Source organism: Salvelinus fontinalis, chromosome 30 (assembly GCF_029448725.1).
Source record: "Salvelinus fontinalis isolate EN_2023a chromosome 30, ASM2944872v1, whole genome shotgun sequence".
NCBI classification, from domain to species: domain Eukaryota; kingdom Metazoa; phylum Chordata; class Actinopteri; order Salmoniformes; family Salmonidae; genus Salvelinus; species Salvelinus fontinalis.
The window spans coordinates 9,143,184-9,171,090 of NC_074694.1; the positions used below are offsets into that span (position 1 = coordinate 9,143,184).

Sequence of the window (27,907 nt, forward strand, 5' to 3'; positions counted from 1 at the left end):
TTGTTATATGCAAAGGTTGTTGCCAACACAGTGGAAACCTCTGGTGGAAACAAGGCGAAAATCAGGAGAAGGGCCCACCCACAACTACACTGCGCAACCATCTTTAAGCTCTTCCTGATTCAATCGCTTCCCTTCAACATTCCCGAGCGTCAGAAACAAGTAAGGCACAAGTTATTTTGCTTTGAAAAGGAGGGTTATATTCTTCAATGTTAGGTTTTATACAGATCTAAGCCAACTCGAAATGTCCTAGAATTGTGTGCAGGTTTAAGCTTCTGAATGTCTTTATTTATATAACGTATGCGAAGCAGTTCACATATCCGCATTTCGGTTCAACATCTAACAATCGCCATTTAAAATCGCTCTTATTTGTGAACGATCCTGGGTTTAGTTATTGGTCACTGTTTAATTGTTATAATTTAGTAGTCTACAATTGTTTTCTTATTATTATTCTCCTGCATTAAGGGCAGATCGACAAGATTTTAAGTACGCTCTAAAGTACTTTAATCTCAAACTGCCATTTTGTCTCAAATTCAGGATGTGTAATTAGCTACAATGTGACATCTTGGAAGGCTAGATTGTAATATTATGTAACAGCTTCAGTGTAGCCTTGTAGATATATATATATATATATATATATATATATATATATATATATATATATATATATATATATATATATATATATATATATATACATTTCAGCAGTGAAAGGGACACACGAAACATGTGAGACCACCGATTCTGGTTGGCTGGAAGGTTACATTGTAGCACTTCTAATGTAGCCGAAATTACGTTGTTTTACTGTAGTAGGAAATTACTAGCGTTGTGATGTTCTTTTGTTGCGTTCAAATCAAAGGAGCAGGCCTATTGACGGATCAATTTCTTGTGTTCGAAGCTAGTTCTGGAGCAATGAGTGTCCTTATGGGGCGTTCCTCTGCCCAGGCGTTGCTGAACCCTGCCAGATCTTACAACGGTCTGGATAGGTATTTTTAGGTATCAGCAGATGCCACGTTCAAAACAACTGGGAACTCGGGAAATCTCCTACTTCTGACTTCAGTTTGTTAAGACAACTGGGAACTTTGGGGTGGGGGGGATTCTAAATTTGGGCATATTTTTAGAGCTCTGACTTTCCGTCTGAAGATCACGGACCTCGTTTTTTTTCTCGAAAGTTCCCAGTTGTTGTGAAAGCACCATAACCACGTCAAAGTTGCGTTACCCTGCTCAGATGTTGCTTGCGTCAACCAATTGTTGTGTGCCATGTCATCGACTGACTGTTTTAACGTATAATGTGGTTAGATGGTATGTAAAATACCAATCCAGGCGTTGTAAGATCTGGCAGGCATCAGTAACGCCTGGGCAGAGGAATACGCCCCATTAGTTGTAGAAATCTGTCAGTCGATGACAGAGCAGGGCAACTGCTTTAGGCTGTACTGGTCTGTTTATTCAGATTAATCAATGTTTAGGGTTCCATGGAGATGTTGGAATGTGTGACGATGGGAGAGGGCGTGCTGTAGGGTAGGGGACACCCAGTCGCCCTTCATATGTTACTGGTTAAATTGCTCAGTCTGGGTTAACCAGTCCAAGGAGTGTCTCAAAGGAGGGGTGCTGATGTAAACCTGTTTTTAAGACAACAAAAAAACTCCCAGCTCAGAGTAGGTTTAAACATTATGTTAAAGATGTCCTCCAGCCATTTTACTTTTACTGTTGAAAAGCGATATCCCCAAGTATAACTGCAGGAAAGTACATACACTGAAGGGTAAACAAATGTGTTTCGGAATATTTTTATTCTGTATATTTGTCTTCTTCTTTTCACTCTGTCATTTAGGACATTATTGTGGAGTCACTACAATGTTGTTGATCCATCCTCAGTTTTTCTCTCATCACAGCCATTGAACTCTGTAGCTGTTTTAAAATCACCAATGGCCTCATGGTGACATCCCTGAGCAGTTTCATTCCTGTCCTGCAGCTCAGTTCAGAAAGACCTAAGACCACAACATAGCATGGCAGCAACGCATGACAACACATGGTAGCAACACAACATGGCAGCAGCACAACATGGTGTTTGAAATGCACTACTTGACTGAGGGAACTGAAATATGTTGCATGTATGGGGGACAGAGGAAGTGGGAGGCATTCATCATTATTACTATTTCACACACAGTGAGTCCATATAACTTTGTCGTTTGATAAGCCAAATCCTACATTTGAGCTAATTTATTCTTGCCTCAACGAAGGGGGTGAATACTTATGCACCGACTATATTTTAGTTGATAAATGTTAATTTGTAAACATTTGTAGAATTTTCTTTCCACTTTGATATGATGGAATATTTTGTGTAGATCAATGAACAAAACATGACAATTATGATGCTTGTTATGACTCAAGGCAGGAGTAAGATGTCTTTATTTTTACCCATAAGAGCAGGAGTAAGACGTCTTTATTTTTTACCCATAAGAGCAGGAGTAAGACGTCTTTATTTTTACCCATAAGAGCAGGAGTAAGATGTCTTTATTTTTACCCGTAAGAGCAGGAGTAAGATGTCTTTATTTTTACCCGTAAGAGCAGGAGTAAGATGTCTTTATTTTTACCCGTAAGAGCAGGAGTAAGATGTCTTTATTTTTACCCATAAGAGCAGGAGTAAGACGTCTTTATTTTTACCCGTAAGAGCAGGAGTAAGATGTCTTTATTTTTACCCATAAGAGCAGGAGTAAGATGTCTTTATTTTTACCCATAAGAGCAGGAGTAAGATGTCTTTATTTTTACCCGTAAGAGCAGGAGTAAGATGTCTTTATTTTTACCCGTAAGAGCAGGAGTAAGATGTCTTTATTTTTACCCGTAAGAGCAGGAGTAAGATGTCTTTATTTTTACCCATAAGAGCAGGAGTAAGACGTCTTTATTTTTACCCGTAAGAGCAGGAGTAAGATGTCTTTATTTTTACCCATAAGAGCAGGAGTAAGATGTCTTTATTTTTACCCATAAGAGCAGGAGTAAGATGTCTTTATTTTTACCCGTAAGAGCAGGAGTAAGATGTCTTTATTTTTACTCATAAGAGCAGGAGTAAAATGTCTTTATTTTTACCCATAAGAGCAGGAGTAAGATGTCTTTATTTTTACCCGTAAGAGCAGGAGTAAGACGTCTTTATTTTTACCCGTAAGAGCAGGAGTAAGACGTCTTTATTTTTACCCATAAGAGCAGGAGTAAGACGTCTTTATTTTTACCCATAAGAGCAGGAGTAAGACGTCTTTATTTTTACCCGTAAGAGCAGGAGTAAGACGTCTTTATTTTTACCCGTAAGAGCAGGAGTAAGACGTCTTTATTTTTACCCGTAAGAGCAGGAGTAAGACGTCTTTATTTTTACCCGTAAGAGCAGGAGTAAGACGTCTTTATTTTTACCCATAAGAGCAGGAGTAAGACGTCTTTATTTTTACCCATAAGAGCAGGAGTAAGACGTCTTTATTTTTACTCATAAGAGCAGGAGTAAAAATGTATTTATTCTCAGCACTTATGACTGATTTTCTACTCTGAGACGCTTTGTGGATTTGGCCCCTGGCGACAGAATACTGGTCAATAGGTTGTAGTAGTATACTGTTCGATCAATTAAACCCAGAGTCATTATCGTTCATCCACGGTACTTCCATGTAGTTCATTGAGTCGTCATCTTCAAGGATATTTTACTTCTGTAATAAACTTCTAGGATATTTTACTTTTGTAATATACTCCTAGGATATTTTACTTCTGTAATATACTTCTAGGATATTTTACTTCTGTAATATACTTCTAGGATATTTTACTTCTGTAATATACTTCTAGGATATTTTACTTCTGTAATATACTTCTAGGATATTTTACTTCTGTAATATACTCCTAGGATATTTTACTTCTGTAATATACTCCTAGGATATTTTACTTCTGTAATATACTCCTAGGATATTTTACTTCTGTAATAAACTCCTAGGGTATTTTACTTCTGTAATAAACTCCTAGGATATTTTACTTCTGTAATATACTCCTAGGATATTTTACTTCTGTGATATACTCCTAGGATATTTTACTTCTGTAATATACTCCTAGGATATTTTACTTCTGTAATATACTCCTAGGATATTTTACTTCTGTAATATACTCCTAGGATATTTTACTTCTGTAATATACTCCTAGGATATTTTACTTCTGTAATATACTCCTAGGATATTTTACTTCTGTAATATACTCCTAGGATATTTTACTTCTGTAATATACTCCTAGGATATTTTACTTCTGTAATATACTCCTAGGATATTTTACTTCTGTAATATACTCCTAGGATATTTTACTTCTGTAATAAACTCCTAGGATATTTTACTTCTGTAATAAACTCCTAGGATATTTTACTTCTGTAATAAACTCCTAGGATATTTTACTTCTGTAATATACTCCTAGGATATTTTACTTCTGTAATATACTCCTAGGATATTTTACTTCTGTAATATACTCCTAGGATATTTTACTTCTGTAATATACTCCTAGGATATTTTACTTCTGTAATATACTCCTAGGATATTTTACTTCTGTACTAAACTCCTAGGATATTTTACTTCTGTACTAAACTCCTAGGGTATTTTACTTCTGTAATAAACTCCTAGGGTATTTTACTTCTGTAATAAACTCCTAGGGTATTTTACTTCTGTAATAAACTCCTAGGGTATTTTACTTCTGTAATAAACTCTTAGGATATTTTACTTCTGTAATATACTTCCAGGATATTTTTAGCCGAATGGGAACTATGCCTTTATAGCAGGGGTAGACCACCCTGTTTGTGGAGTATCTCTGTTACTTTTTGGTTCAACTCGTCAGCACACCTGATCAACTGAGTTAATTGATTAGTTCAGTGATTGCCTAAATTCAGCACACCTTGTCTCCAGGTCCGTTATTGGGAAAACATGAAGTGTCTGTAGTTCTCCAGGACCAGGGTTTTCTACCCTTGCTTTACACTATTCTTTGACTAGAGTTTTGGTCAGCGCTTTTCTCCAGTTATTATACCTCAACTGATCCTTTAGGGAGGGTATGTGTGATGTCATGTCTTTACAGCCCAACAATTTTGACAAAAACAAATGAATAAATGTTGTGCAAAGTAAACTCTAATTCACAGCTGTAATGGCTACCAAAGATGCTCCTGTATCAAGTATTACCTCTGGGATGTGAAGACAAACGTAATCAACACATCTTTGTGTTTATAGAAAAATGTTCTGTCATTTTTCTTTCACTTTGAAAATGTGGAATAGGTTATTTATTATACTCCTGGATTCAATATTAAAGCAGCAAAATGTGAAGATTTAGCCAAAGGGGGTTGTAGACTTTCACTAGCGACTGTATATTCTATTTTGTTGGACACAAGCAATACTTTTCCGCGTGTGCAGGCATTTAGGCATTTATGCATATAGCTATAGTAATTGTCTCTCATTTTGTTTGTGGGTTTACACATTGAAACATAGGAAAAGACTATGAGGCTGTAGCTAGGTGTAGGTGGTCTGTTCTCTAGTGTCCACCGACTGTTATAATGAACCAGTGGATGTTTTTATTTCAGGGTTTGTTTGTTCAGGTGATGAAGGCCATTCGACCAAAACTGTTTTTAAAATCGTAGTTGAATAAACTCTATGGGCCGGTTTCCTGAACAGAGATTTAGCCTAGTTCCGGACTAAAAAGCACTTTCAATGGAGATTCTACAGGACTAGGCTCAATCTGTGTCTGGGAAACCGACCCTATAGGTTCTATGTACACTGTGTGTGTACACACACACACACACACACACACACACACACACACACACACACACACACACACACTGAGTGTACAAAACATTAGTTGCACCCCCTTTTTTAATCAAAACAGCCTCAATTCGTCGGGGCATGGACTCCACAAGGCGTCGAAAGCGTTCCACAGGGATGCTGGCCCATGTTGACTCCAATGCTTCCCACAGTTGTGTCAAGTTGGCTGGATGTCCTTTGGGTGGTGGATCATTCTTGATACACACAGGAAGCTGTTGAGAGTGAAAACCCGTTGCAGTTATTGACACACACAAACCAGTGTGCCTGGCACATTCTACCATACCCTGTTCAAAGGCACTGTAGTTATTTGTCTTGCCCATTCACCCTCTGAATGACACACACATACACAATCCATGTCTCAATTGTGTCAAGGCTTAAAAATCCTTCTTTAACCCGTCTCCTCCCCTGCATCTACACTGATTTGAAGTTGATTTAACAAGTGACCATAAGGGATCATAGTTTTCACATGGATTCACCTGGTCAGTCTATGTCATGGAAAGAGCAGGTGTTCATAATGTTTTGTCAACTCAGTGTGTGTATATATATATATATATGTGTCTCATAAATGTATATGTATCTCATAAAAATATGTTTTTAAATACTTACGCCTTAACTTCTAATGCTTTCTTTCTTTCAAGTCCCAAAGATGAGTTATCCTGGTTACCCTACCCAGACAGGTGGCTACCCCCCACAACCAGGTGCATATCCCCCCCAAGCTGGAGGTTACCCGCCTCAGGCTGGAGGTTACCCGCCTCAGGCTGGAGGTTACCCGCCTCAGGCTGGAGGTTACCCGCCTCAGGCTGGGGGCTACCCGCCTCAGGCTGGGGGCTACCCGCCTCAGGCTGGAGGTTACCCGCCTCAGGCTGGAGGTTACCCGCCCCAAGCCGGGGGCTATCCATCCCAGCAGGCTGGTGGTTACCCTCAACCAGGTGGAGGTTTTCCTCAGGCCGGAGGGTATCCTTCCATGCCTCCAGCACAAGGTAAGAGTTTTGCTAATATATTACATTTTTTTGGATGAGCTGATTACCTAGATAAGCACCACATTCCAGAGAATCCTTTAAGTAACACCGGCACATGTCAACTCTAAGGCGATTGCTATTTGCTTTCATGGTCGTGCAAATGTGTGCTTGTTGTGTTTGTTTTTTTAGTATACAGGAAGTCTGAGATGAGACCCTGGTCTGTGATCTTGATACACAATGATTTTGGATACATTTTACAATTCAAATGTCCAGTATATGGGTTGTTCTATGAAGAGAGTGCCTTTTGTGTCCCTGATATTTTAAATAAAAAGTTTTGCACCCATATTGAATTTGAAAAGCCTGTTAAATGAAGTGCCTTTTAAAGATGTGCTCTGGAACTTTGGCGTTCACTAAGTGTTGAGGCATGCAGAATCTATGAGCAGAATTACTGTTTTAACTCAATTATCCACGAAATCCTTAGTTCTTCTGGAAACAGTGCTGCGCTTTTCCCCCTACATTTTTCCCTCACGTGGGCCAGCCCGCTAGCAATTAGAGTTCAACCAATGAACTTCGGCCCCTCGTCATTTGAGTGACAGCTAGCAAGATGCACTCAAAGGGGGAGGGAGAGAAAGAGAGAGGGGGAGGGAGAGAAAGAGAGAGGGGGAGGGAGAGAAAGAGAGAGGGGGAGGGAGAGAAAGAGAGAGGGGGAGGGAGAGAAAGAGAGAGAGAGGGTGAGAGAGAGAGAGGGTGAGAGAGAGAGAGGGGGTGAGAGAGAGAGAGGGGGTGAGAGAGAGAGAGGGGGTGAGAGAGAGAGAGGGGGTGAGAGAGAGAGAGAGGGGGTGAGAGAGAGAGAGGGGGTGAGAGAGAGAGAGGGGGTGAGAGAGAGAGAGGGGGTGAGAGAGAGAGAGAGGGGGTGAGGGTGAGAGAGAGAGGGGGTGAGGGAGAGAGCGAGAGAGAGGGAGAGAGCGAGAGAGAGGGGGAGGGTGAGAGAGAGGGGGAGAAAGAGGTTTTCAATTTTCATTTTGACGTGTCCCTCTGATTTCTTATTTTAACCGTAACATTTTCTCTAAGTTTCACCATCATTGTAAAGCCCTAGTTATGTTTTGTTGCTTTGACAAAAGTCATTTCTGAAGATAATTATTTATTTATTTGTGAGTCATTTACGTATGTCCCTCAGGTCAAACCTGTTACATGAACTGGACTCCTGTTAATATGGTAAAACTATTCCTTTAAAAACCTATATTTTATCCCAAATAAACATTGAACATCTACTAGTCAAATCATAGCGTTAAAGCAGGTGATCTGGGTCTTCTATTTTTGGTCATTTTCTGGTGTTTTGTGGTGGAAAACTGAGCGGTGTTGATGATAATTCTTTTTACTTGAGACAGGAGACCAAGTGGAGACATAGGACGAGGTGGATAATTTTATAATAAGGCAGGTTTATTCAAGTGTAAAAATATTATGCAAAGCGTGCAGCACGGCTCTTTTCTATCCGATCCGTATGGGGTCATTTGGAAAAGAGCGAGTTTCCACAGTCATACAGTTTTATATATAGACAACAAGCAAAGTAGGTTGATCTGCGAGTCTGGCCTTCCGATTGGTCGGTCTGGGTCTTGGGTAGTCCTGATCAGGCCTGGTGTCCACGTTCCATTGGTTCCTGAGAGTTCTTTGTCCTGAGGTCCAACCATGGGTTGGGTGTGTCTGTGTGATTGTCATGGGGGAGGGGAATTGTGGGTGCCGTGTATATGTCCTATGTGTCCAGCATATGTCCAAGAGAAAGAGGGGGTGTGTATGTTGTGTCAACTTATAGGTAATGTTGAGAAGTTGTTAGAACAAGTTACCAATATCTAATACAATTTCTTACAGCGGTTTGAGCAAAACACGTCAAACCCGTTATCCATAGACAGACAGGCTAGAAATGTTTGTACACCTTCACATGTTTTTGTGAAGCTTGCGTTCAATTGCCACTCCCTGTTGCACACAATAATATTCCATTCCCCCACGTCTCAATGAAATTGATGGATTATTTAAATTGCATTCAACCCTGTTACTTTATCTGCCACTTACTGTAGTATTTTTTTAAATAATTGAGTCTCTTCAGATGAGAAAATGTGTTGTTCAACTTAATGAAAAAAAAAAAAAACATGTGCTTTTTATTATAGAATGCTAAAATTTTAAAATGTTCTCAAAAGGCACTGAACTGGATAAACGATCCATATTTGAAGTAATCCTGTGTTTTCGATATTAAAAGATGCACCTCTTACTGTGTTTGTTTCTCCAGGTGGTTGGGGGGGAGCCCCTGCTGGTGGAATGGTAAATATATCTTACACCAAGTAACTAAGAAGCAAGTTATTACCGACCTACTGACAGCCTCTAAATCAGCTCTATCTACCTTGTCATCTCCACTCCCTGTAACACGTGGAGTCTGTTACGTCTCAAATGGCACCCTATTCTTTTTAAAATTTTTAATATAATATTTCAGTTTGCAGTTTTGTCCCCACACCAGATACAAACCTACACATGCTAAAAACAACTTACAGACAAACAACGACTACATCTCTTCTGCCCAGATCTGCATGGTCACTCCTCTATCCCTAGTACCTGCATGGTCACTCCTCTATCCCTAGTACCTGCATGGTCACTCCTCCATCCCTAGTACCTACATGGTCACTCCTCTATCCCTAGTACCTACATGGTCACTCCTCTATCCCTAGTACCTGCATGGTCACTCCTCTATCCCTAGTACCTACATGGTCTCTCCTCCATCCCTAGTACCTGCATGGTCACTCCTCTATCCCTAGTACCTACATGGTCACTCCTCTATCCCTAGTACCTACATGGTCACTCCTCTATCCCTAGTACCTGCATGGTCACTCCTCTATCCCTAGTACCAACATGGTCTCTCCTCTATCCCTAGTACCTGCATGGTCACTCCTCTATCCCTAGTACCTGCATGGTCACTCCTCTATCCCTAGTACCTACATGGTCACTCCTCTATCCCTAGTACCTGCATGGTCACTCCTCCATCCCTAGTACCTGCATGGTCACTCCTCTATCCCTAGTACCTACATGGTCACTCCTCTATCCCTAGTACCTACATGGTCACTCCTCTATCCCTAGTACCTGCATGGTCACTCCTCTATCCCTAGTACCTGCATGGTCACTCCTCTATCCCTAGTACCTGCATGGTCACTCCTCTATCCCTAGTACCTACATGGTCACTCCTCTATCCCTAGTACCTGCATGGTCACTCCTCTATCCCTAGTACCTGCATGGTCACTCCTCTATCCCTAGTACCTACATGGTCACTCCTCTATCCCTAGTACCTGCATGGTCACTCCTCTATCCCTAGTACCAACATGGTCTCTCCTCTATCCCTAGTACCTGCATGGTCACTCCTCTATCCCTAGTACCTGCATGGTCACTCCTCTATCCCTAGTACCTACATGGTCACTCCTCTATCCCTAGTACCTGCATGGTCACTCCTCCATCCCTAGTACCTGCATGGTCACTCCTCTATCCCTAGTACCTGCATGGTCACTCCTCTATCCCTAGTACCTGCATGGTCACTCCTCTATCCCTAGTACCTACATGGTCACTCCTCTATCCCTAGTACCTGCATGGTCACTCCTCTATCCCTAGTACCTGCATGGTCACTCCTCTATCCCTAGTACCTGCATGGTCACTCCTCTATCCCTAGTACCTGCATGGTCACTCCTCTATCCCTAGTACCTACATGGTCACTCCTCTATCCCTAGTACCAACATGGTCACTCCTCTATCCCTAGTACCTACATGGTCACTCCTCTACCCCTAGTACCTACATGGTCACTCCTCTATCCCTAGTACCTGCATGGTCTCTCCTCTATCCCTAGTACCTGCATGGTCACTCCTCTATCCCTAGTACCTACATGGTCACTCCTCTATCCCTAGTACCAACATGGTCACTCCTCTATCCCTAGTACCTACATGGTCACTCCTCTACCCCTAGTACCTACATGGTCACTCCTCTATCCCTAGTACCTGCATGGTCTCTCCTCTACCCCTAGTACCTGCATGGTCACTCCTCCATCCCTACTGTAGTACCTGCATGGTCTCTCCTCTATCCCTAGTACCTACATGGTCACTCCTCCATCCCTAGTACCTACATGGTCTCTCCTCCATCCCTAGTACCTACATGGTCACTCCTCTATCCCTAGTACCTACATGGTCACTCCTCTATCCCTAGTACCTGCATGGTCACTCCTCTATCCCTAGTACCTGCATGGTCACTCCTCCATCCCTAGTACCTGCATGGTCTCTCCTCTATCCCTAGTACCTACATGGTCACTCCTCTATCCCTAGTACCTGCATGGTCTCTCCTCTATCCCTAGTACCTACATGGTCACTCCTCTATCCCTAGTACCAACATGGTCACTCCTCTATCCCTAGTACCTACATGGTCACTCCTCCATCCCTAGTACCTGCATGGTCACTCCTCTATCCCTAGTACCAACATGGTCACTCCTCTATCCCTAGTACCTACATGGTCACTCCTCTACCCCTAGTACCTACATGGTCACTCCTCTATCCCTAGTACCTGCATGGTCTCTCCTCTATCCCTAGTACCTGCATGGTCACTCCTCCATCCCTAGTACCTGCATGGTCACTCCTCTATCCCTAGTACCTGCATGGTCTCTCCTCTATCCCTAGTACCTACATGGTCTCTCCTCTATCCCTAGTACCTGCATGGTCTCTCCTCTATCCCTAGTACCTACATGGTCTCTCCTCTATCCCTAGTACCTGCATGGTCTCTCCTCTATCCCTAGTACCTACATGGTCACTCCTCTATCCCTAGTACCTACATGGTCACTCCTCTATCCCTAGTACCTACATGGTCACTCCTCCATCCCTAGTACCTGCATGGTCACTCCTCTATCCCTAGTACCTACATGGTCACTCCTCTATCCCTAGTACCTACATGGTCACTCCTCCATCCCTAGTACCTACATGGTCTCTCCTCTATCCCTAGTACCTACATGGTCACTCCTCTATCCCTAGTACCTACATGGTCTCTCCTCTATCCCTAGTACCTGCATGGTCACTCCTCTACCCCTAGTACCTACATGGTCACTCCTCTATCCCTAGTACCTACATGGTCACTCCTCTATCCCTAGTACCTACATGGTCTCTCCTCTATCCCTAGTACCTGCATGGTCACTCCTCTACCCCTAGTACCTACATGGTCACTCCTCTATCCCTAGTACCTGCATGGTCACTCCTCTATCCCTAGTACCTACATGGTCACTCCTCTATCCCTAGTACCTACATGGTCACTCCTCCATCCCTAGTACCTGCATGGTCACTCCTCTATCCCTAGTACCTACATGGTCACTCCTCTATCCCTAGTACCTACATGGTCACTCCTCCATCCCTAGTACCTACATGGTCTCTCCTCCATCCCTAGTACCTACATGGTCACTCCTCTATCCCTAGTACCTACATGGTCACTCCTCTATCCCTAGTACCTACATGGTCACTCCTCCATCCCTAGTACCTGCATGGTCACTCCTCTATCCCTAGTACCTACATGGTCACTCCTCCATCCCTAGTACCTACATGGTCTCTCCTCTATCCCTAGTACCTACATGGTCACTCCTCTATCCCTAGTACCTACATGGTCACTCCTCTATCCCTAGTACCTACATGGTCACTCCTCCATCCCTAGTACCTGCATGGTCACTCCTCTATCCCTAGTACCTACATGGTCACTCCTCTATCCCTAGTACCTACATGGTCACTCCTCCATCCCTAGTACCTGCATGGTCACTCCTCTATCCCTAGTACCTGCATGGTCACGCCTCCATCCCTAGTACCTGCATGGTCACTCCTCTATCTAGAGGGGCCCTGGTCTAAAGTAGTGCACTATGTAGGGAATAGAGCGGCATCTGGGCACAATACCAGAGTCAGTAACGTGATCCCAGCTAATCAGCTCCCCTTTTCCTCCAGCCAGGTGGAGGTATGCCCCAGGGGTACCCAGGCTGTCCTGCCCCAGGTCAACCCCAGGGGTACCCAGGCGGTCCTGCCCCAGGTCAACCCCAGGGGTACCCAGGCGGTCCTGCCCCAGGTCAACCCCAGGGGTACCCAGGCTGTCCTGCCCCAGGTCAACCCCAGGGGTACCCGGGCGGTCCTGCCCCAGGACAGCAGCCCATGCCTGGCTACCCTGGTGGAGCCCCGGCCCCCAACCCTTCCATGCCAGGATATGGAGGTGGTGTTCCGGCTACTCCTTATTCACCTGCCATCAACGTGAGAGTCTCTATATGTTGTTGTCTTCAATGTGAAATCGTCAACCAATTACTCAGTTACATTTATTTACATTGGATTTTTATTTCCTAATATGCTTTACAAAGTGTTTCCTTGTTTCAGTATTTCTAATCTTCAATTTCAGAATTTCTAATCTTCAGTTTCAGTATTTGCTTGCTTCAGTGTCAGTATTTTCTTGTATTTGTCATTAGAGAGGCTTTAGGGGTGTTATTAAGGACTATCCAGGCGCTGACCCTCTGAGGGATGTGGAAGTCCTCCGCAAGGCCATGAAGGGCTTTGGTCCGTACTTCATCATTACAGACATTCACTTATATCATGGATAATGACATTATAATAATATAATTATGATAATGACATTCAGTACAAATCTAATAACACATTATTTAACTGAAGTTCCTTCTGGGAAAAAATTAAGTTTATTTTATTCGATTCTGTAAATCTTCTATAAATATAAACTTTCTATGGCTAGATTTGCACGTGTTGAATATTCTACAATTAAGAACACATTATTTAGTGATACACATTCAATTTACTATCAGTTAAACTGGTAACAATAATATTAATAGATTATTTTCAACAGGCACGGATGAGGCAGCTATAATTGAGATTCTTGGGAGCCGCTCAAACAAGCAGAGGGTTCCAATGGTTGCAGCCTACAAAACCACTTATGGGAAGGTGAGGTTTACACTACAGTAATGGTTCCCTATATTGTTGGAGTTCAACACCTGTCTCAACATCAACAGTGAAGAGGAGACTCCGGGATGCTGGCCTAATTGCGAAAGGGTCTTTTAATGATCAATTAGCCTTTTAAAATGATAAACTTGGATTAGCTAACACCAACGTGCCATTGGAACACAGGAGTGATGGTTGCTGATAATGGGCCTCTGTACGCCTATGTAGATATTCTCATTACAAATCTGCCGTTTCCAGCTACAATAGTCATTTACAACATTAACAATGTCTACATTGTATTTCTGACCAATTTGATGTTATTTTAATGGACAAAAATGTTTGCTTTTCTTTCAAAAACAAGGACATTTCTAAGTGACCCCAAATATGTATATATTCAGGATAGAACTGTTGTTGTGGAAGTGCCTTGCTCAAGGCTCTGGTGAAAAGTAGTGCACTATAAAGGGAATAGGGTGCCATTTATAGGGCACATCTTGCGTGACCTCTTACACAATCTTCTATTTCACAGGATTTATTCCACGATCTAAAGTCTGAACTGACTGGGAACTTTGAGAAGCTGGCTATTGCCATGTTGCAGACACCAGCCAAGTTTGATGCATCTCAACTCAAAGAAGCCATAGTGGTGAGTTGGGCTTTTATTCATTCCTCTCTACACCGGGGGGTCATGTTCATTAGAAGTTCTTATATTATTGGACAAGACTGTTTTTTAAAAACGTTTTCTTCCTACTGAACACAGCCCAGATTGTCTTTATAGTAGCCACCTTTTTGGGTCTCTTTTTTAGTGAGTCATCTCAGTAAGGAACAGAAAGAAAAGCTCAATTTTTAAAGACGAAAGTCAGCCATGTGGGGGTTGTGAATTGTTCATTGCTCATACATTGTCCAAAATCAATTTAGCTTGCCGTAGTTACTGTATCAAGAAAATGTTGCTTTTGATTGTAGCATTCTTGGACAATAAATATTCTTATCTTCAAGATGATTCTTAGTCATTCGATTTTAGTAAATGTTTTTACTTGTACCATGTATACACCGTAAATGTTCCCTTTTTATTACCATCCACTCTATAACCTGTTTTGTTCTCTGGACAGGGTGCAGGTACCGATGAAGCCTGTCTGATTGAGATCCTGTCATCTCGCTCCAATGCAGAAATCAGAGAAATTAATCAAATTTACAAAAACGGTAAGTGTCTTGCCTACTCCTGAAAACACACAGTATTTCATCCATATTCTGAAACACACAGCATTTTCAATTCATACTCGTGAAACACAAAGCATTGCCAGTTTGTCATACAAGTAAATGTGTCTTAGCTATGTTGATACATTTTGACCGGTTATGTTTTGGGAAGGCAGTAAGACACATTTACTTTTATGATAATCTGAAAGGCAGTGTGTTTCAGGGTAGGGCTGAAAAGCAGTTTGTTTCAGGGTAGGGCTGAAATGTTGTTTCATTCAGGGTATCATGTAAATACTGTGTGTTTCAGAGTATGGTAAGAAACTGGAGGATGCCATCATTAATGACACATCAGGACACTTCCGTAGGCTCCTCGTCTCCCTCTGTCAGGTAACTGTTGATGTGTTGTTGGTTTTTAATATGTTGATTTGATATGTTATTAATCGTTATCATTGAGTAACGGCTTTGAAAGTGAAGGCTAAAGCTGATTTAATTAGGGCAACTTCCCAGTACTCAACATAGCCAATGGAAAGTGCAAGAGCATCAACTATCTGATGGCTACAAATATTATTATCCTTAAGTTTCGTTAACAATTCTTAAATGCTAAGATTAAAAAGACTCAGGAAACCAAAATACTTGTATTAAACTGCTATCGCCCTCAAGATAAACATCTACTGTAGCAACTTCCTTTCTGAGCGTACGTCCCAAATGGCAACCTATTCCCTACATAGTGCACTACTTTTGACCAGAGCCCTATGGACCCTGGGAATAGGGTGCCAATTGAGACGTACACTCTTGAGTCAGGAAGTAAGAACTACTATAAAGATACCATTAAAGTTTTATGGAAGAAATTACAGCAATTGGATGAGGATAAGTTTACAGTTTTCTTGTGTCAAATTCCTTCCAAGATACCAGTACTCTGCTGTTATAATATAATCTGCATCCCAAGGCTCTGGTCAAACGTAGTGCACTATACAGGGAATAGGGTGCATTAGCCTGGTCAAACGTAGTGCACTATACAGGGAATAGGGTGCATTAGCCTGGACAAACGTAGTGCACTATACAGGGAATAGGGTGCATTAGCCTGGTCAAACGTAGTGCACTATACAGGGAATAGGTTGCATTAGCCTGGTCAAACGTAGTGCACTATACAGCGAATAGGGTGCATTAGCCTGGTCAAACGTAGTGCACTATACAGGGAATAGGGTGCATTAGCCCGGTCAAACGTAGTGCACTATACAGGGAATAGGTTGCATTAGCCTGGTCAAACGTAGTGCACTATACAGCGAATAGGGTGCATTAGCCTGGTCAAACGTAGTGCACTATACAGGGAATAGGTTGCATTAGCCTGGTCAAACGTAGTGCACTATACAGCGAATAGGGTGCATTAGCCCGGTCAAACGTAGTGCACTATACAGCGAATAGGTTGCATTAGCCTGGTCAAACGTAGTGCACTATACAGGGAATAGGGTGCATTAGCCCGGTCAAACGTAGTGCACTATACAGCGAATAGGGTGCATTAGCCTGGTCAAACGTAGTGCACTATACAGGGAATAGGGTGCATTAGCCTGGTCAAACGTAGTGCACTATACAGGATGTTATTTGAGACTCATCCAATCCTTTTTTTGTTGTAAACCAATTCTTCACTTCCTGTTTGTAGGGAAATCGAGACGAGAGGGAACAGGTGGACATCAACATAGCCAAACAGGATGCTCAGGTGAACACTCTTTCTTGTTCTGGTAATGTAATAGAAATGTTACTGTTTTAAAGATCTATCTGATGCCAAACAATACTGTTTATATACCCTGTAGGGCAAAAGGATAACAGGGAAAGTGGGCATTATCTAAGGCTGACAGTTATTTATTTAAAAACATATATAATTGGAAAATATAGGCAGAGATATGCTTCCATAATCATAGGCAAGCAGTTCATGACTTGTAATGATTATGTTGTGTTAGAAACTAATCATGTGATGCTGTGTGGTAGAAACTGATCATGTGATGCTGTGTGTTAGAAACTGATCATGTGATGCCGTGTGGTAGAAACTAATCATGTGATGCTGTGTGTTAGAAACTGATCATGTGATGCTGTGTGTTAGAAACTGTATGCTGCCGGGGAGAACAAAGTGGGGACGGATGAGTCCCAGTTCAACGCCATACTGTGTTCCAGGAGCAAACCCCACCTGAGAGCAGGTAGGTAATCATACTGTGTTACCTGAGAGCAGGTAGGTAATCATACTGTGTTACCTGAGAGCAGGTAGGTAATCATACTGTGTTACCTGAGAGCAGGTAGGTAATCATACTGTGTTACCTGAGAGCAGGTAGGTAATCATACTGTGTTACCTGAGAGCAGGTAGGTAATCATACTGTGTTACCTGAGAGCAGGTAGGTAATCATACTGTGTTACCTGAGAGCAGGTAGGTAATCATACTGTGTTACCTGAGAGCAGGTAGGTAATCATACTGCACTGTGTTTATATTACCAAGTCAGTTCTGTTTCTCTCAAAGGGTTGTAGTTCCTCATACCAGTTATACTGTTATGACAGTACAGTGTATGTCTATATTATATATATCTATATTATATATGTCTATATTATATATATATATATTATATATGTCTATATTATATATATATTATATATGTCTATATTATATCTATATTATATATGTCTATCTATATATATCTATATTATATATTTCTATATTATATATGTCTATATTATATATGTCTATATTATATATATGTCTACATTATATATGTCTATCTCAACACTATTTCTACAAACATATTTGAATTGTTTTATGTGGTTAACCAAAGTCATAACAACCCTGCCTACGGCTCATTAGTATATTATAACCCGTATTACATGTTTATAACAACCCTGCCTATGGTTATAACAATCTACTACATGTTTATAACAACCCTGCCTATGGTTATAACAATCTACTACATGTTTATAACAACCTTGCCTATGGTTATAACAATCTACTACATGTTTATAACAACCCTGCCTATGGTTATAACAATCTACTACATGTTTATAACAACCTTACCTATGGTTATAACAATCTACTACATGTTTATAACAACCCTGCCTATGGTTATAACAATCTACTACATGTTTATAACAACCCTGCCTATGGTTATAACAATCTACTACATGTTTATAACAACCTTGCCTATGGTTATAACAATCTACTACATGTTTATAACAACCTTACCTATGGTTATAACAATCTACTACATGTTTATTAAAACCTTGCCTATGGTTATAACAATCTACTACATGTTTATAACAACCTTGCCTATGGTTATAACAATCTACTACATGTTTATAACAACCTTACCTATGGTTATAACAATCTACTACATGTTTATAACAACCTTACCTATGGTTATAACCTTGCCTGTGGTTTCGTTGGCATGTTATAACATTATGACGAGGTTATAACAACCGCTGCTCTGTGGTTCTTGCTTCTGCTAGTGTTCAATGAGTACCAGCAGATGAGTGGTAGAGACATCGTGAAGAGCATCTGCAGGGAGATGTCTGGAAACGTGGAGGATGGCATGGTGGCTGTGGGTAAGTTCTGTAATAACCAGTTGGTCACTGTAAGGAGAGAACAGTCTGTAATAACCAGCTAGTCACTGCAAGGAGAGAACAGTGTCTGTAATAACCAGCTGGTCACTGCAAGGAGAGAACAGTCTGTAATAACCAGCTGGTCACTGCAAGGAGAGAACAGTCTGTAATAACCAGCTGGTCACTGCAAGGAGAGAACAGTCTGTAATAACCAGCTGGTCACTGCAAGGAGAGAACAGTCTGTAATAACCAGCTGGTCACTGCAAGGAGAGAACAGTCTGTAATAACCAGCTGGTCACTGCAAGGAGAGAACAGTCTGTAATAACCAGCTGGTCACTGTAAGGAGAGAACAGTCTGTAATAACCAGCTGGTCACTGTAAGGAGAGAACAGTGTCTGTAATAACCAGCTGGTCACTGTAAGGAGAGAACAGTCTGTAATAACCAGCTGGTCACTGCAAGGAGAGAACAGTGTCTGTAATAACCAGTTGGTCACTGTAAGGAGAGAACAGTCTGTAATAACCAGCTGGTCACTGCAAGGAGAGAACAGTCTGTAATAACCAGCTGGTCACTGCAAGGAGAGAACAGTCTGTAATAACCAGCTGGTCACTGCAAGGAGAGAACAGTCTGTAATAACCAGCTGGTCACTGCAAGGAGAGAACAGTCTGTAATAACCAGCTGGTCACTGTAAGGAGAGAACAGTCTGTAATAACCAGCTGGTCACTGCAAGGAGAGAACAGTCTGTAATAACCAGCTGGTCACTGCAAGGAGAGAACAGTCTGTAATAACCAGCTGGTCACTGCAAGGAGAGAACAGTCTGTAATAACCAGCTGGTCACTGTAAGGAGAGAACAGTGTCTGTAATAACCAGCTGGTCACTGCTAGGTGAGAACAGTGTCTAATAACCAGCTGGTCACTGCTAGGAGAGAACAGTGTCTAATAACCAGCTGGTCACTGCTAGGAGAGAACAGTGTCTGTAATAACCAGCTAGTCACTGCTAGGAGAAAACAGTGTCTGTAATACCCAGCTGGTCACTGCAAGGAGAGAACAGTGTCTGTAATAACCAGCTGGTCACTGCAATGAGAGAACAGTGTCTGTAATAACCAGCTGGTCACTGCAAGGAGAGAACAGTGTCTGTAATAACCAGCTGTTCACTGTAAGGAGAGAACAGTGTCTGTAATAACCAGCTGGTCACTGCAAGGAGAGAACAGTGTCTGTAATAACCAGCTGTTCACTGCTAGGAGAGAACAGTGTCTAATAACCAGCTGGTCACTGCTAGGAGAGAACAGTGTCTGTAACAACCAGCTGGTCACTGCTAGGAGAGAACAGTGTCTAATAACCAGCTGGTCACTGCTAGGAGAGAACAGTGTCTGTAATAACCAGCTGGTCACTGCAAGGAGAGAACAGTGTCTGTAATAACCAGCTGGTCACTGCAAGGAGAGAACAGTGTCTGTAATAACCAGCTGGTCACTGCAAGGAGAGAACAGTGTATGTAATAACCAGCTGGTCACTGCAATGAGAGAACAGTGTCTGTAATACCCAGCTGGTCACTGCAATGAGAGAACAGTGTCTGTAATAACCAGCTGGTCACTGCAAGGAGAGAACAGTGTCTGTAATAACCAGCTGTTCACTGTAAGGAGAGAACAGTGTCTGTAATAACCAGCTGGTCACTGCAAGGAGAGAACAGTGTCTGTAATAACCAGCTGTTCACTGTAAGGAGAGAACAGTGTCTGTAATAACCAGCTGGTCACTGTAAGGAGAGAACAGTCTGTAATAACCAGCTGGTCACTGCAAGGAGAGAACAGTGTCTGTAATAACCAGTTGGTCACTGTAAGGAGAGAACAGTCTGTAATAACCAGCTGGTCACTGCAAGGAGAGAACAGTCTGTAATAACCAGCTGGTCACTGCAAGGAGAGAACAGTCTGTAATAACCAGCTGGTCACTGCAAGGAGAGAACAGTCTGTAATAACCAGCTGGTCACTGCAAGGAGAGAACAGTCTGTAATAACCAGCTGGTCACTGCAAGGAGAGAACAGTCTGTAATAACCAGCTGGTCACTGCAAGGAGAGAACAGTCTGTAATAACCAGCTGGTCACTGCAAGGAGAGAACAGTCTGTAATAACCAGCTGGTCACTGTAAGGAGAGAACAGTCTGTAATAACCAGCTGGTCACTGCAAGGAGAGAACAGTCTGTAATAACCAGCTGGTCACTGCAAGGAGAGAACAGTCTGTAATAACCAGCTGGTCACTGCAAGGAGAGAACAGTCTGTAATAACCAGCTGGTCACTGCAAGGAGAGAACAGTCTGTAATAACCAGCTGGTCACTGTAAGGAGAGAACAGTGTCTGTAATAACCAGCTGGTCACTGCTAGGTGAGAACAGTGTCTAATAACCAGCTGGTCACTGCTAGGAGAGAACAGTGTCTAATAACCAGCTGGTCACTGCTAGGAGAGAACAGTGTCTGTAATAACCAGCTAGTCACTGCTAGGAGAAAACAGTGTCTGTAATACCCAGCTGGTCACTGCAAGGAGAGAACAGTGTCTGTAATAACCAGCTGGTCACTGCAATGAGAGAACAGTGTCTGTAATAACCAGCTGGTCACTGCAAGGAGAGAACAGTGTCTGTAATAACCAGCTGTTCACTGTAAGGAGAGAACAGTGTCTGTAATAACCAGCTGGTCACTGCAAGGAGAGAACAGTGTCTGTAATAACCAGCTGTTCACTGCTAGGAGAGAACAGTGTCTAATAACCAGCTGGTCACTGCTAGGAGAGAACAGTGTCTGTAACAACCAGCTGGTCACTGCTAGGAGAGAACAGTGTCTAATAACCAGCTGGTCACTGCTAGGAGAGAACAGTGTCTGTAATAACCAGCTGGTCACTGCAAGGAGAGAACAGTGTCTGTAATAACCAGCTGGTCACTGCAAGGAGAGAACAGTGTCTGTAATAACCAGCTGGTCACTGCAAGGAGAGAACAGTGTATGTAATAACCAGCTGGTCACTGCAATGAGAGAACAGTGTCTGTAATACCCAGCTGGTCACTGCAATGAGAGAACAGTGTCTGTAATAACCAGCTGGTCACTGCAAGGAGAGAACAGTGTCTGTAATAACCAGCTGTTCACTGTAAGGAGAGAACAGTGTCTGTAATAACCAGCTGGTCACTGCAAGGAGAGAACAGTGTCTGTAATAACCAGCTGTTCACTGTAAGGAGAGAACAGTGTCTGTAATAACCAGCTGGTCACTGCAAGGAGAGAACAGTGTCTGTAATAACCAGCTGGTCACTGCTAGGTGAGAACAGTGTCTAATAACCAGCTGGTCACTGCTAGGAGAGAACAGTGTCTAATAACCAGCTGGTCACTGCTAGGAGAGAACAGTGTCTGTAATAACCAGCTAGTCACTGCTAGGAGAAAACAGTGTCTGTAATACCCAGCTGGTCACTGCAAGGAGAGAACAGTGTCTGTAATAACCAGCTGGTCACTGCAATGAGAGAACAGTGTCTGTAATAACCAGCTGGTCACTGCAAGGAGAGAACAGTGTCTGTAATAACCAGCTGTTCACTGTAAGGAGAGAACAGTGTCTGTAATAACCAGCTGGTCACTGCAAGGAGAGAACAGTGTCTGTAATAACCAGCTGGTCACTGCTAGGAGAGAACAGTGTCTGTAACAACCAGCTGGTCACTGCAATGAGAGAACAGTGTCTGTAATAACCAGCTGGTCACTGCAAGGAGAGAACAGTGTCTGTAATAACCAGCTGGTCACTGCTAGGTGAGAACAGTGTCTAATAACCAGCTGGTCACTGCTAGGAGAGAACAGTGTCTAATAACCAGCTGGTCACTGCTAGGAGAGAACAGTGTCTGTAATAACCAGCTAGTCACTGCTAGGAGAAAACAGTGTCTGTAATACCCAGCTGGTCACTGCAAGGAGAGAACAGTGTCTGTAATAACCAGCTGGTCACTGCAATGAGAGAACAGTGTCTGTAATAACCAGCTGGTCACTGCAAGGAGAGAACAGTGTCTGTAATAACCAGCTGTTCACTGTAAGGAGAGAACAGTGTCTGTAATAACCAGCTGGTCACTGCAAGGAGAGAACAGTGTCTGTAATAACCAGCTGGTCACTGCTAGGAGAGAACAGTGTCTAATAACCAGCTGGTCACTGCTAGGAGAGAACAGTGTCTGTAACAACCAGCTGGTCACTGCTAGGAGAGAACAGTGTCTAATAACCAGCTGGTCACTGCTAGGAGAGAACAGTGTCTAATAACCAGCTGGTCACTGCTAGGAGAGAACAGTGTCTGTAATAACCAGCTGGTCACTGCAAGGAGAGAACAGTGTCTGTAATAACCAGCTGGTCACTGCAAGGAGAGAACAGTGTCTGTAATAACCAGCTGGTCACTGCAAGGAGAGAACAGTGTATGTAATAACCAGCTGGTCACTGCAATGAGAGAACAGTGTCTGTAATACCCAGCTGGTCACTGCAGGGAGAGAACAGTGTCTGTAATAACCAGCTGGTCACTGCAATGAGAGAACAGTGTCTGTAATAACCAGCTGGTCACTGCAAGGAGAGAACAGTGTCTGTAATAACCAGCTGGTCACTGCAAGGAGAGAACAGTCTGTAATAACCAGCTGGTCACTGCAAGGAGAGAACAGTCTGTAATAACCAGCTGGTCACTGTAAGGAGAGAACAGTCTGTAATAACCAGCTCGTCACTGCAAGGAGAGAACAGTCTGTAATAACCAGCTGGTCACTGCAAGGAGAGAACAGTCTGTAATAACCAGCTGGTCACTGCAAGGAGAGAACAGTCTGTAATAACCAGCTGGTCACTGCAAGGAGAGAACAGTCTGTAATAACCAGCTGGTCACTGCAAGGAGAGAACAGTCTGTAATAACCAGCTGGTCACTGTAAGGAGAGAACAGTCTGTAATAACCAGCTGGTCACTGCAAGGAGAGAACAGTCTGTAATAACCAGCTGGTCACTGCAAGGAGAGAACAGTCTGTAATAACCAGCTGGTCACTGCAAGGAGAGAACAGTCTGTAATAACCAGCTGGTCACTGTAAGGAGAGAACAGTGTCTGTAATAACCAGCTGGTCACTGCTAGGTGAGAACAGTGTCTAATAACCAGCTGGTCACTGCTAGGAGAGAACAGTGTCTAATAACCAGCTGGTCACTGCTAGGAGAGAACAGTGTCTGTAATAACCAGCTAGTCACTGCTAGGAGAAAACAGTGTCTGTAATACCCAGCTGGTCACTGCAAGGAGAGAACAGTGTCTGTAATAACCAGCTGGTCACTGCAATGAGAGAACAGTGTCTGTAATAACCAGCTGGTCACTGTAAGGAGAGAACAGTGTCTGTAATAACCAGCTGTTCACTGTAAGGAGAGAACAGTGTCTGTAATAACCAGCTGTTCACTGCAAGGAGAGAACAGTGTCTGTAATAACCAGCTGGTCACTGCAAGGAGAGAACAGTCTGTAATAACCAGCTGGTCACTGTAAGGAGAGAACAGTGTCTGTAATAACCAGCTGGTCACTGCTAGGAGAGAACAGTGTCTGTAATAACCAGCTGGTCACTGCTAGGAGAGAACAGTGTCTGTAATAACCAGCTGGTCACTGCTAGGAGAGAACAGTGTCTAATAACCAGCTGGTCACTGCTAGGAGAGAACAGTGTCTGTAATAACCAGCTAGTCACTGCAAGGAGAGAACAGTGTCTGTAATAACCAGCTGGTCACTGCAAGGAGAGAACAGTGTATGTAATAACCCGCTGGTCACTGCAAGGAGAGAATAGTGTCTGTAATAACCAGCTGGTCACTGCAAGGAGAGAACAGTGTCTGTAATAACCAGCTGGTCACTGCAAGGAGAGAACAGTGTCTGTAATAACCAGCTGGTCACTGCTAGGAGAGAACAGTGTCTGTAATAACCAGCTGGTCACTGCAAGGAGAGAACAGTGTCTAATAACCAGCTGGTCACTGCAAGGAGAGAACAGTGTCTGTAATAACCAGCTGGTCACTGCAAGGAGAGAACAGTGTCTGTAATAACCAGCTGGTCACTGCAAGGAGAGAACATTGTCTGTAATAACCAGCTGGTCACTGCAAGGAGAGAACAGTGTCCGTAATAACCAGCTGGTCACTGCAAGGAGAGAACAGTGTCTGCAATAACCAGCTGGTCACTGCAAGGACAGAACAGTGTCTGTAATAACCAGCTGGTCACTGCAAGGAGAGAACAGTGTCTGTAATAACCAGCTGGTCACTGCAAGGAGAGAACAGTGTCTGTAATAACCAGCTGGTCACTGCTAGGAGAGAACAGTGTCTGTAATATCCAGCTGGTCACTGCAAGGAGAGAACAGTGTCTGTAATAACCAGCTGGTCACTGCAAGGAGAGAACATTGTCTGTAATAACCAGCTGGTCACTGCAAGGAGAGAACATTGTCTGTAATAACCAGCTGGTCACTGCTAGGAGAGAACAGTGTCTGTCATAACCAGCTGGTCACTGTTAGGAGAGAACAGTGTCTGTAATAACCAGCTGGTCACTGTAAGGAGAGAACAGTCTGTAATAACCAGCTGGTCACTGCTAGGAGAGAACAGTGTCTGTAATAACCAGCTGGTCACTGCTAGGAGAGAACAGTGTCTGTAATAACCAGCTGGTCACTGCAAGGAGAGAACAGTGTCTGTAATAACCAGCTGGTCACTGCTAGGAGAGAACAGTGTCTGTAATAACCAGCTGGTCACTGCTAGGAGAGAACAGTGTCTGTAATAACCAGCTGGTCACTGCTAGGAGAGAACAGTGTCTGTAATAACCAGCTGGTCACTGCTAGGAGAGAACAGTGTCTGTAATAACCAGCTGGTCACTGCTAGGAGAGAACAGTGTCTGTAACAACCAGCTGGTCACTGCAAGGAGAGAACAGTGTCTGTAATAACCAGCTGGTCACTGCTAGGAGAGAACAGTGTCTGTAATAACCAGCTGGTCACTGCAAGGAGAGAACAGTGTGTGACTTATTCTCAAAGTTCAGTAACTATCACTTTTGGGATCTGAGATCCCATAGCTGTTGAATGTTTAGAATCAGGTGATTGAGGATCTGATTTGAATCAGGTGATTGAGGATCTGATTTGAATCAGGTGATTGAGGATCTGATTTGAATCAGGTGATTGAGGATCTGATTTGAATCAGGTGATTGAGGATCTGATTTGAATCAGGTGATTGAGGATCTGATTTGAATCAGGTGATTGAGGATCTGATTTGAATCAGGTGATTGAGGATCTGATTTGAATTGGTTTGATATGACAGTGTTCTGCATCCCAAATGGCACCCCATTTCTTACCTAGTGCACTACTTTTGCCCAGAATCCATAGGGGAATACAGGGAATGTGGCAGCATTTGTGACTCAGCCGGTAGTAAGGTTAGTCCTGTTTCTTCTCTATGAACTAAAGCCTTGTCTTGTTGTGTTCCAGTGAAATGCATCAGGAACACTCCTGAATACTTTGCAGAGAGGCTGCACAAGTCCATGGCGGTAAGAAAGAAACACTGTCTCTTACATCTGACTGTGCTCTTACTTTGACCGCGGGCACTCTGACCCTACGCATTCTGACTCCACACACTCTGACTCCGCTGATGGAAATGTCCTTTAACCATGTTTAAGTGTATCCCTGAGACATGTCCTGTAGTTTCTATCACGATAGTGTTTTAGACATATTGTATTTTGACACACATTTAGACACCATAGTGACGGCGACCACAAGCCATGTTTCAGGCCTAGCTCTTACTGATGACTAACCAGTCTGTGCTATGTGTTGTTCCTAGGGGGCTGGGACCAAGGACAGGACTCTGATTCGGGTCATGGTGACTCGCTCCGAGGTGGACATGCTGGATATCAGACAGGCATACCAGAAGACCTACGGGAAATCACTGTTCACCGCCATCTCTGTATGTACCTTACACAAATAATCACTATGCTAAAATTCTATTGTTGGAATCAATCCACTGCTTTTATGTTATGGAGGTAGATTGCTGCCTAAATTATGTAAATTATTGAATAATAATTCACAAGTAAATTATGTTTATTTCTTGGTTTGTCTGATGGAAAATGTGTCTGTTTTTAACATGCTGTTACTTGTATGTGCTTTTTTAAATTTCATCTGACAGGGTGATACCTCTGGGGACTACCAGAAGCTGCTGCTGAAGCTGTGTGGAGGAAGTGATTAGAGCGATATGCCGAAATCCCCGATATCAATCAGGACAGTGACGTCATAGAATCAGAATGATAACCATAGAATCATAAGTGCTATGGCCGTTCTACTCATTCTAATTCTATGAGAGTAGTAGTCCATGAGAATGTAACAGACAGGATCTTATATCAACCTGTGATATATGTAGTTAGTTTTGCCAAATTTGTGTCTCACACCATAATGTGCTGGGTTGATGTATGTAGTTATTTTTGCCAAATTTGTGTCTCACACCATAATGTGCTGCGTGACGTATGTAGGATAATGACTTTATTTGCTGCATATGCAATCCGTTATTGTTATTATATAGTCTTGATTCATTTTCAAAAGTTTATTTTTATTTTTAAATCGTGATATCTGTAATCATATTCATATTCATATATTCATATGATCAGGATAATGCCATTTAAAAACAATGCAGTACTATAATTGACAAATGATTATATCAGCTAACTGCCAAATACTAAATATGAATATTTCTGGATTTGTGTCAACACGTGCAAATATTTTAGGATATTTAGATACTTATTAAGATATTTTTAAAAAATATAGGTTATTATAGCTTTATTGCTGACTGCTATATTCTATGCAAATTAGACAACTTGTTTAATTTCAAATGAAAGCCAATGATAATTAAATATCACCACACAAAGCTGGTATTTATTTTCTCTTATCGACACCTTTTAATAATGTAGGCCATTTTTCCATTGCTTGTTTCCTAGATATTAACACAATGTTGCCTTTTTTTATGCTGCAGACCCAAAGCCGCCATGACATGCAACTCTTTCAATGTTTTACCATCTATTTTGAAAGCTGTTTAAGTTCCATGCAAGTCAATATTTATGTTTTCATTTCATCTTTCACTGCTATTTCTAATATAATTTCAATGTAAGCCGTTGTACAACTAATTGCCAATACTTCATTATTTGTTGTCAATATTGTTTAACAATTTATTCATTGCATAGGGTATATACTGTATAGTATAATTTGATGCCAGTAGAGGGCAGTTTGAACACAATGGATCCAGTGAGGCATTGTAATTGGAAAATTATATAAATATATGCTAATACCACGTTTGTAACTTATCACAATGGCCCAAACGTTTACAATCATTTGGTTGTTGTAATGTTCAGCCACAGGCTTATAATGGTGTCCTTCCTGTCAAATTAAAATATTTTGACTGGCAATGATTTTCTGTTTCAATGAGATATTTGTGC

At 42.3% G+C, this 27,907-nt stretch overlaps 1 protein-coding gene and 2 long non-coding RNA genes across 4 annotated transcripts; 1 reads left to right on the forward strand and 2 right to left on the reverse strand.

The window, feature by feature from the left end:
• The first annotated feature begins 50 nt into the window (after nt 1-50).
• On the forward strand, nt 51-27,880 carry LOC129828602 (annexin A4-like). Its single transcript, XM_055889662.1, has 15 exons — nt 51-159; nt 6,443-6,784; nt 9,045-9,076; nt 12,751-13,047; nt 13,257-13,344; nt 13,646-13,740; nt 14,264-14,377; nt 14,841-14,931; nt 15,233-15,312; nt 16,583-16,639; nt 17,021-17,114; nt 18,406-18,501; nt 25,920-25,978; nt 26,269-26,391; nt 26,611-27,880. The coding sequence occupies exons 2-15, from the start codon at nt 6,451-6,453 to the stop codon at nt 26,668-26,670; spliced, it is 1,620 nt and encodes a 539-aa protein (XP_055745637.1). The 5' UTR covers nt 51-159; nt 6,443-6,450; the 3' UTR covers nt 26,671-27,880.
• On the reverse strand, nt 10,219-11,262 carry LOC129828605 (uncharacterized). 2 transcript variants are annotated; one of them, XR_008755257.1, is made up of 3 exons: nt 11,197-11,262; nt 10,849-10,906; nt 10,219-10,263 (listed from the first exon to the last, which is right to left on the reverse strand). It is a non-coding gene; the product is annotated as an uncharacterized LOC129828605 (long non-coding RNA). The 2 variants fall into 2 exon arrangements; XR_008755258.1 differs by lacking the exon at nt 10,219-10,263 and adding an exon at nt 10,603-10,669 and having other exon boundaries at nt 10,878-10,993; nt 11,197-11,240.
• On the reverse strand, nt 11,369-12,231 carry LOC129828603 (uncharacterized). Its single transcript, XR_008755256.1, has 5 exons — nt 12,154-12,231; nt 12,038-12,095; nt 11,719-11,776; nt 11,574-11,660; nt 11,369-11,428 (listed from the first exon to the last, which is right to left on the reverse strand). It is a non-coding gene; the product is annotated as an uncharacterized LOC129828603 (long non-coding RNA).
• Nucleotides 27,881-27,907: the final 27 nt, after the last annotated feature.

Bases quoted from the DNA above. Each gene is read 5' to 3' on its own strand.
- LOC129828602 (XM_055889662.1), top strand. From the start codon at position 6,451: ATGAGTTATCCTGGTTACCCTACCCAGACAGGTGGCTACCCCCCACAA. The intron at 15,313-16,582 runs GTAACTGTTGAT...TCCTGTTTGTAG, and splicing joins TCCTCGTCTCCCTCTGTCAG to GGAAATCGAGACGAGAGGGA. The intron at 25,979-26,268 runs GTAAGAAAGAAA...TGTTGTTCCTAG, and splicing joins GGCTGCACAAGTCCATGGCG to GGGGCTGGGACCAAGGACAG.